Source organism: Nicotiana attenuata, chromosome 7 (assembly GCF_001879085.1).
Source record: "Nicotiana attenuata strain UT chromosome 7, NIATTr2, whole genome shotgun sequence".
NCBI classification, from domain to species: Eukaryota; Viridiplantae; Streptophyta; class Magnoliopsida; order Solanales; family Solanaceae; genus Nicotiana; species Nicotiana attenuata.
In genome coordinates, this window is record NC_031995.1 from 84922206 (window position 1) to 84932626 (window position 10421).

The 10421-nt window shown below is 43.7% G+C and overlaps 1 protein-coding gene and 1 pseudogene across 1 annotated transcript; both read left to right on the plus strand.

Annotated features, from left to right (window-relative positions):
* The window catches only part of LOC109230214, a 135400-nt pseudogene extending 131920 nt beyond the window's left edge, over positions 1 to 3480 (plus strand).
* Positions 6819 to 8042, plus strand: LOC109230215. Its single transcript, XM_019395738.1, has 2 exons — positions 6819 to 7394; positions 7635 to 8042. Exons 1-2 carry the CDS (start codon positions 6819 to 6821, stop codon positions 8040 to 8042), a joined length of 984 nt encoding a protein of 327 aa, XP_019251283.1.

The following is a 10421-nucleotide window of genomic DNA, read 5'->3' on the forward strand; positions in this document are numbered from 1 at the left end:
CACTCCAAGCCCAAATTCAAAAGAAGAACATAGTCGCAACCGCTCAGCAACAAGAAGAGAGAGAAGCCCAGTTCAGGGTAGTCCGTGATCACGAGCGTAGAGGTTTTGCTCAGTTAATCCAAGGTCTGAGGGATCAGATAGGGGGAGTTGAGTCAAGCAAGGAGAGCCAGATCGCGGAGTTTGAAATAGAAAGACATCACTACCAGAGTATGATCAACCGGTTGGAGGGGGAGTTACTAGAAAATCGGCGCCAGAAAGATATGGCCTTGGACCGCGAGCGTGATGCGCTGGATCTAGCTGAGACCCGTGGTCAGCAAAATCAAGAGCTGCATGTGGCTCAGGAATACATTAAGGGAAAGATCCTCGAGGTAGCCACGTATACCTCAAGAGCTTGCATGAGTTGTCAGGGAATGACGCCCGAGCGGTTTGCAGAAGTATCTTTGAACGTTGCTCGTCATATATCTGCAGACTTGGAGAGGATATACCGCAATGTTGGGGGTCAGCCGCAGGAACAAGCGCCTTGATTACAGTGATGCTGGTGGATTCTATTGCAAAGATCAAAGTCTTCTTTTAGTTATCGGTCTTTTTTCATTATCCTTTTGTTGTTTTTGAGTCAATAAGAGTCTTTTGGTGTTTTGAGTCTTGTTATTTCGCCTTTTATCCTAAGAAGTCTGTTTGAGTCAGGTCTGGTCTTGTTTATCTTTATGTAATTCTTGCTTTTCGAGTCTTGTATAAAAAATAAAAAAAAACAAAAAAAAAACACGTTTATTATTATTATATATTGAAAATCAACGAAAAAGATTTTTGTTTAAGAAAAATTCGGAAATGAACCAAAAAAGATGTTTGTTTTGTAAAAAAAAAAAGGGGGTTAATGTACATGAACTACGTAATGATCTGATTCATGCGGCGACATGATACGTAGGCAACCGACAAAAGGTTCGATCAAATATTTTTCAAATGACACTAAAGTAAGGGATCAAAATAAGGCGAGTGAAAGGAGGAAATAACATTGTCAATAAATAACAACTGATAAGCCGGAATGAAACATGAAGCCTTCCAAAAGCATATTAGAGATGATGATATTTTAGGAGCATAGCATATCTACGTGTGATTCTTATCTGCAAAATGCTTAACTCTAACACATTTGTTGCCTCTTAATTCAGTAAGCTTAAGGTGGTTGGTTTGTGGTGAAAACTGGCAACACATCATTACTTCACAAGATCTAAGGGAGCAGTGGTAATGGATAATAGTGATGAAATCGAGTTGGTCAGTGACAATCCGCAGGGTCAGTCAGTTGAGCAAGAGTCGGAGGAAATAAGAAAATTGAAACAACAATTGTCAGATGTATATCAAGCTTGGGTTTCCGGTCGACCTCCACCCCAGGGTCCTTCAGAGGGAACTTCCACCGTACCCCAGGCTACTCAAACACCGCTCCATGCAACAAGCGATCCAATTCTACCACCAGGGTATGTGCCAAACTACAACCTCCATGCTGCCCCCGGTACCTCTAATATGCGACCTCCAGTCGCACAGGTTAGGAACACCCCTCTCGTCGTGTCTGGCGCACCGGTATATACAATCCCGCCGCCACCACCTGTGACGAGGCCAAACAATGATCCACCATCTCATGCTTATGATGGCCAATACTATTCTCCAAATATGGCTTTCGGGGTCTCGGCTCCATACAATCAGACTCCTCAGTACGAGTCACCAGTGGAAAATGAGAAGCCAGCCACGAGGGTTGAGCCAGATGAGATGGCTAGGAAAATGAAAAGTCTTGAACAAAATATAAAGAATATACAGGGACTAGGTGGTCACAAAAGCGTTTCATTCAGTGATCTATGCATGTTCCCCCACATCCATTTGCCACGAGGGTTCAAGACCCCGAAATTTGAGAAATATGATGGACACGGCGACCCCATCGCCCACTTGAAAAGGTACTGCAACCAGCTGAGGGGTGCAGGAGGAAAGGAAGAGCTACTGATGGCTTACTTTGGGGAAAGCCTGGTGGGGGTAGCTTCCGAATGGTTCATTGACCAAGATATCTCTCACTGGCATGTTTGGGATGACATGGCCCAGGCCTTCGTCAAACAATTTCAGTACAACATTGACATTGCGCCGGATCGTAATTCTTTGTCCAATATGAAGAAAAAGCCGACCGAAAGTTTTAGGGAGTATGCCATCAAGTGGAGGGAGCAAGCGGCTAGAGTTAAGCCACCCATGGATAACCACGAGTTGATCACTGTTTTTTTGGAGGCTCAAGAGCCTGATTACTTTCAGAACATGATGTCCGCGATGGGTAGACATTTTGCAGAAGCAATCAAAATAGTGGAGATGGTCGAAAATGGCCTCAAGACTGGCAGAATTGTAAGTCAAGCTGCCCTCAAAGCCACCACCCAAGCTATCCAAAATGGGTCGGGAGGTTTGGCAAACAGAAAGAAGAGAGATGAAGGGTCCATGATGGCTTCGGGATCTAGGGAGTTTCAAAGAGGGGCATCGCACCCTTATGTGCAAGTTCAGCAGGGGCAATCCAGCTACCCTCAATATTATTATCCCCTGCCAATTCCTCAATACTCTGTGGGCCCACCACAATATATAGTGTTCAATGCTCAATCATATGCTCGGCCTCCCAATCAGCAGGTACGGGCACCAACTCCAAGGGCTCCCCGACCTCAGCAGCAAAATTTTCGGGCACCTTACAATGCTCGTCCCAGGCAGGATTATGGTCGAGAGCAGAGGCCGATAGAAAAATTCACGCCATTGGCTGAATCATATTCTAGTCTATTCCAGAAGCTGAAGCAAATGGGCGTAATTGGACCCATCGCTCCCCACCATATGCATCCTGATTCGCATGGACTTCAAGCAAATCATTCTGGCGCCCCAGGGCATAGCACTGATGATTGTTGGACTCTGAAAAGAGCCATAGAGAGACTCATTTCCGAAAAACTAATTGTAGTGACGAATGGCGAGGACCCTCCTAACGTGACAAATAATCCGTTGCCAGCACACAATGACGTTCATTTTGTTGGAATGATTGGCCGAGACCAAGAATACAAGCCGGTCGGTCGAGCAGAAATGACAGTGAGTGCAATTCAAGAAGGAGCAGGTCTGGAAGTAAGTCCCAGCCGAGATGTGCCATTGATTGTGAAAGGCGCCCAGAACTCAAATAAGGCAACTTTATTTGTTCCAAAGATCTCGAGGTTGGAAGTTCACTCTAGTGTTCCAAGCCCAAGGTTATATGTACTTGGAGGCCATCCCGTCAAAAGGGAGAAGCAGGGAGGTACGAAAGGTATAACAGAGCCGATCGTAATCAAACCTGCCATGCAACTCCGTGTAACCAACAAAAAAACCACTCCTTGGAACTACAACAAAATGGTGATGACCTACAAAGGCAAGGAAATCATAGAGGAAGTGGGGGAAACTGGAGGTTTTACTCGATCAGGGAGATGTTACTCTCCAGAAGAGTTGAGGAAGGCTTAGCAAATTAGAGAAGGCCATTTGCCAATAAAGAAGCCAGTCACTGAAGCAGATGCCAAGAGTTTTTGAAAAAGATGAAAGGTCAGGATTACTCAATCATTGATCAACGAAGAAAGACTCCCGCTCAAATCTCTCTACTATCTATTCTCCTATATTCCAAAGAGCATGCCCGTGTACTAATCAAGGTCCTGAACGAGGCACATATCTCAGAGGAGACCACAGTGAATCAGTTAGAGAAGATGGCCAACAGATTTTTTGAAGTGAATAGAATCTCCTTTACTAATGATGAACTTCCCGAGGAGGGAGCCGCGCATAATAGGGCTTTGAACTTGATGGTCAAATGTGAGGGTCATTATGTAACGCGAGTCATGGTCGATGGAGGCTCAAGTGTAGATGTATGCCCTCTCTCTACCTTGCAAAGCATGAAGATCGATACAGACATAATCCGACCCAGCAATGTTCGCATCCGGGCTTTTGATGGCTCAGCAAGAGATACCATTGGGGAGATCAACCTCACCATGATGATTAGGCCAGTTGACTTTGAGATTTTCTTCCAAGTAGTGGACATGGACACTTCTTATAACTTTCTCCTTGGAAGGCCATGGATCCATAGGGCCCGAGCCGTGCCATCCACCTTGCATCAGATGCTCAAATTTGAACATGACAGGAAAGAAATTATTGTTCACGGAGAAGACGAGTCTTCCATTTATAAAGACCCTTTAATCCCCTATATTGAGGCCAAGGAAGGGTCTGAGTCCATTGTCTATCAGGCTTTTGAAGTGGTTGCTGCGGACCATGTCGAGGAAGGAAAGTCTATTCTGCATTCTCGTCTTTCTGCCACATCTGTAATGGTGGCTGAAGTTATTATGAGACAAGGTTATAAGCCAGGAAAAGGCTTGGGGGCATCATTGCAAGGAATTTCGGAGCCTATATCTCCGTTCGGTAACCATGGTACTTTTGGATTGGGCTTCAGGCCAACACAAGCAGACGAAAACAAAGTCGAACACCGCAAAAAGCATGGATGGGTCTTGCAACAACCTATCCCTCATATTTTCTACACTTTTGTCAAGCCACGACTCCGAGAGGGTCAAAATTCCTCGGCGCATGCAAACACTGATGAAATTTGCCATGGCCTCAGCGAGCTGTTTTCTGAAGTGAATATGATCCAGGCTGGTGAAGGCACTAGTCGTGCCGATATGCAACTAATTGACCCAGACACCATGCTCACCAACTGGGAAGCAACTCCTCTCCCCACAAGGAAGGAGTCTTGGTAGTTTGCTTTTGCAGCTTCTTTTTTGTATTTTGGGTTACTTTTAGGGTTGTAATCCAAACATCTCAGTATGATTGTTTTGTTTTGATGTTAACCCTTCTATCCTTTCGAATTCAATGAAATACAGTTTAGTTTCCTCATAAGTTTTCTATCTTTTCCTTTTCCTAATTCCTGTCATTTTATTTCCATTTCAGTTTTGTTAATGCCGGCTTTAATAACATGACATGCATGTGGAATTCACGCCCAGATCTTAAAAAGCTGTCTAATATCAAAATAATGCATCAAGAGGTTGAATATGATGAAGATGAGGTTGTTAAGGAAATAAAAAGAGAGCCGGAACAATTTGAAAACAAGCCTAAGCCAAACCTCAATGAAACTGAGCCGATTAATATCGGAAGTCCTGAAGAAGTTAGAGAAACGAAGATAAGCATTCACACTGAACAAAAATTCAGAGATGCCTTGATTCAACTTTTATTTGAATATAGAGATGTGTTTGCTTGGTCTTACGATGATATGCCAGGTTTAAGTGCTGATCTGGTGGTTCATAAGCTTCCTACGTATCGTGGTTTTCCACCAGTCCAACAAAAGCAATGAAAATTTAAAACAGACGTGAGTGACAAAATCAAAGAGGAAATAATGAAGCAACTAAGCGCCAATGTGGTCAGAGCTGTCCGATACACTACCTGGGTGGAAAATGTTGTGCCTGTGCCAAAGAAGGATGGAAAAACTAGAGTTTGTGTCGACTATAGGGACCTGAACAAAGCAAGTCCAAAGGATAATTTTCCTTTGCCAAATATCCACATTCTTGTAGATAATTGTGCAAAACATGAGATACAATCGTTCGTGGATTGCTATGCTGGGTACCACCAAATTCTAATGGATGAGGATGATGCAGAAAAGACCGCTTTCACCACGCCATGGGGTACTTATTGTTACAAGGTCATGCCGTTCGGTTTAAAGAATGCAGGGGCAACTTACATGAGGGCCATGACCACTATCTTTCACGACATGATGCACAAAGAGATTGAAGTATATGTCGATGATGTCATCATACAATCAAAGACACAAGCTGATCACGTGTGTGATTTTAAAAATTTTTTCGAACGGCTTCGAAGGTATGACCTTAAGCTTAATCCAGCCAAGTGTGCCTTTGGGGTTCCATCTGGGAAACTCCTCGGTTTTATAGTCAGCCGGAGAGGCATCGAATTGGATCCATCTAAGATAAAGTCCATTCGAGATCTGCCACCCCCGAAGAACAAAAAGGAAGTCATGAGTTTGCTCGGGAGGCTGAACTACATCAGTAGGTTCATTGCTCAGCTCACAACCACGTGCGAGCCCATCTTTAAGTTGCTGAAAAAGGATGGCGCTATCAGGTGGACAGACGATTGCCAAAAAGCTTTTGACAGGATCAAAGATTATCTGTCAAAACCCCCTGTATTGGTCCCGCCTGAACCTGGTAGGCCTTTGTTTTTATATCTATCGGTGATGGATAATTCCTTTGGATGCGTTCTGGGGCAACATGATGCAACAGGCAAAAAGGAATAGGCAATCTATTATTTGAGCAAGAAGTTCACCAATTATGAGGTTAAGTACACCCTTTTAGAAAGGACATGTTGTGCCTTGACTTGGGTCGCTCAGAAGCTGAGACATTATCTTTTGGCCTACACTACTCACCTCATATCCAGAATGGATCCTTTGAAGTACATCTTCCAAAAGCCAATGCCCACTGGCAGGCTCGCAAAATGGCAAATCTTGCTCACAGAGTTTGACATCGTCTATGTCACTCGCACCGCGATGAAAGCACAGGCTTTGGCAGATCATGGCAGAGAATCCAGTTGATAGTGAGTACATGCCACTTAGCACATACTTCCCAGACGAAGAGGTTAACTCAATAGGAGAAGTGGTTCCAGACGATCACCCTGTATGGAAAATGTATTTTGATGGAGCTGTCAATATCAAAGGAGTTGGGATCGGGGCAATCTTCATCTCACCTATTGGACATCATTACCCTGCAACGGCCCGACTTCGATTCTTCTGTACCAATAATACGGCAGAATACGAAGCTTGTATCATGGGTTTGAAAATGGCCATCGATCTGGATGTGCATGAACTATTGGTTATGGGAGATTCTGACTTGCTTATCCGGCAAGCTCAAGGCGAATGGGAGACTCGAGACATCAAGCTTATTTCGTACAGACAATGCGTGCAAGACTTGAGCAAAAGATTCAAATCCATCGAGTTCAGGTACATTCCTAGGTTTCACAACGAGCTAGCCGATGCCTTGGCTACTTTAGCCTCGATGATCCCTTATCCAGGCAACGCTCATATTGATCCGCTAGAAGTCCAAGTTCGAAATCAACACGGTTACTGCAATACAATTGAGACAGAACCAGATGGTGAACCATGGTATCATGACATAAAACGATTCCTGAAAATGATAGAATATCCAGAGCATGCCAAAGGAGATCAAAAAAGAACTTTAAGGCGGCTCGCCAGTGGTTTCTTCCTGAATGGGGAAATTCTGTACAAAAGGACCCCAGATTTAAACTTGTTGAGATGCATAGATGCTACAGAAGCAGAGCAGATCATGGGTGACGTGCATTCAGGGGTATGTGGACCTCACATGAATGGATATGTTTTGGCGAAGAAGATTCTGCGGGCAGGGTATTATTGGCTTACTATGGAGCGACATTGCTTCAGTTTTGTTCGCAAGTGTTACCAGTGCCAGATTCATTGTGACCTGATTCACTCGCCTCCTTCAGAGTTGCATCCCATGTCCTCTCCTTGGCCTTTCGTTGCTTGGGGAATGTATGTTATTGGGCCAATCGAGCCAAAGGCTTCAAATGGACATAGATTCATTTTGGTTGCAATTGATTACTTCACCAAGTGGGTGGAGGCCGTTACTTTCAAAGCAGTCACCAAGAAAGTAGTGGTAGACTTTGTTCATTCCAACATCATCTGTCGCTTTGGTATCCCGAAGACCATTATCACTGACAACGCAACCAATCTAAATAGTCATTTGATGAAGGAGGTATGCGAGCAATTTAAAATTATGCATCGCCATTCTACCCCTTACCAGCCAAAAGCCAATGGAGCCGTTGAAGCGGCGAACAAGAACATCAAGAAGATTCTTAGGAAGATGATCCAAGGTTCCTGGCAATGGCATGAAAAGCTGCCTTTTGCTCTTTTGGGATACCGCACGACTGTTCGCACATCTGTTGGTGCAACTCCGTATCTACTTGTATATGGAACTGAAGCTGTAATACCCGCTGAAGTCGAAATTCCCTCTCTCTGAATTATTGTGGAATCAGAGATTGAAGACACTGAGTGGGTCAAGACCCGATTAGAACAACTGATGTTGATAGATGAAAAATGGCTAGCAGCAGTGTGTTTCAGCCAACTATACCAGCAAAGAATGGCACGCACTTACAATAAGAAAGTGCGCCCAAGGAAGTTTGAGGTAGGCCAGCTAGTTTTGAAATGCATCGTTCCGTACCAGGTTGAAGCTAAAGGAAAGTTCGCACCGAACTGGCAAGGACCCTACCTCATCAAGAAAGTGTTACCAAAAGGGGCCTTGCACTTGGTAGATGAAGAAGGGCGGGTACTAGACATGACTATTAATGCAGTCAAAAGATATTATGTCTGATATATGGCCACTGTAGAACATTCACGCATTGATTTTCTCAGATTGAGATGACAAAGGATATCATTTGCTCGCCATTCCAAATAGGCGTCACTCTTTTGTTAACCCTTTTGAGTCGCATTTGTCTTCTTTGTTTTGAACCTTCTGGAACCTGTGTACTTAAAAAAAAAGGATAGAAAAAAAGAAAGAAAAAATAGTCAAACAACAAAGCTTCAAAGTCATCAAACTACGTCCGACCTGATTCCGAAAGGATACGTAGGCAGCCTTACCCTAGGTTCAGTCCCATCAGAACAAAAAATCCATATTTCTAATACTCTAAAACTGGGGCAGAAGTTTGTTCTATTTTACTGTTTTTTCTATAAAAACGGTTCCAAAAGTTGTAATTCAGTTCAAGGTTCTTTTCGCTTTTTCCCTATTAGGAACTTTTGATCGATCTTTGAGAATGTTTGAAGTCTCCATGCCAAGAGCGTCGGGCAACCTCCCGCATGCAGTATCTTAAACAAAAAAGAGAATAAATGAGAGAGTATTATCGGTGAAAACCCGTGCGGGCACTATAAGGCGATATTGAGTAGAGAAATGAGAGAGTCTTATTGGTGAAAATCCAGACGGGCACCATAAGGCGACGGTGAGTAGATAAATGAGAGAGGCCAGTTAGCGAATACCCGCAAAGGGAACTACTAGCCGAATGAGGGTCTTCAATTCTCCGGCATGGGCACAACCAAGACAATTTCAAGATGAACATTTTCGATGAATTTTGAGAATTAGAAAGCTCAGATGGATCAGGCGTCCAGTCCAAAATGCATGTCATGATTCATTGAAGTCGGTACATACCTCCAGATAAGTATCCATATTCCTTTCCCCAAAAGGGACACCTTTTGTTTAAGCATAGTTCTTTTTCACTTCCAATTATTTTTCTGTGTTTACCCATAATTTTTCTTTGAATCCCTTTCGGTCTAATCCTGCATCAAAAGCGAAGCAAAGAAATGGCTGCAAAACTGGCTACGATTTCCGCGTAATATCGAGCACAATTTGGGGCATATATGGCATTGACGAAGGCACAAATCCATCTGCGATCTCATTTGATAAGGCGAACAAAGTGTCTCAAAGAAACTGAAAAGGTCGCCTAAGCAAGACCTGCTTCATGAGAAAAGTTGATAAGCACTACGGACACAAACAGATACCGGGTGCAAGACAGTTGAGTTTGATTTTAAAGAAAAATTGCCTTGGAGACAAGGGTGGCGGTACCATGGACATCTAGGTATGAAACACTTGGGGGCAATATTGGAAAGCCAAGGTCTCCAAAAAATGATATAGAGCAGCCGAGCATCTCGGTACCATGCTGACAGAATCGGTTCTTCGACAGCAGTGGCCGTGAATAAAACTACTCAGGGCATCAAGGCCACAAACCAACCACCACTTTGAAAACTCGCAAATATTTCTTTGTTTAAAGCAGGAACAAAAGTGCAGAATGGCGATTCTAAAAGAACGAATGTCACCAAACGAAAGCTCTTTAATAATATCCATTTTCTTTTATTTTTCAGCATGCATCACTATTGTTCACACCTCCCATTTTCGTAGCTCAACTCAGGTAGAACCGTTTTGCCTAGGGGGATCCAGCTCATATTTCCGGGTAGAAGTACTCTTCACTCAGGGTGTTTTACGTAGCTTAACTCAGGTAGAACCGTTTCACCTAGGGGGATCCAGCTCATAGTTCCGGGTAGAAGTAATCTTCGCTTAGGGTGTTTTACGTAGCTTAACTCAGGTAGAACCGTTTCACCTAGAGGGATCCAACTCATATTTTGGGGTAGAAGTACTCTTCACTGAGGTTGTTTTACGTAGCTTAACTCAGGTAGAACTATTTTGCCTAGGGGGATCCAACTCATAGTTTCGGGTAGAAGTACTCTTCGCTCAGGGTGTTTTATGTAGCTTAACTCAGGTAGAACAATTTCGCCTAGGGGGATCCAGCACATATTTCCGGGTAGAAGCACTCTTCACTCAAGGTGTTTTACGTAGCTTAACTCAGGTAGAACC

Coding starts and splice junctions, on each gene's coding strand:
- LOC109230215 (XM_019395738.1), top strand. CDS start 6,819: ATGGGTTTGAAAATGGCCATCGATCTGGATGTGCATGAACTATTGGTT. Junction 7,395..7,634: donor ATGGATATGTTTTGGCGAAG/AAGATTCTGCGG, acceptor TACTTCACCAAG/TGGGTGGAGGCCGTTACTTT.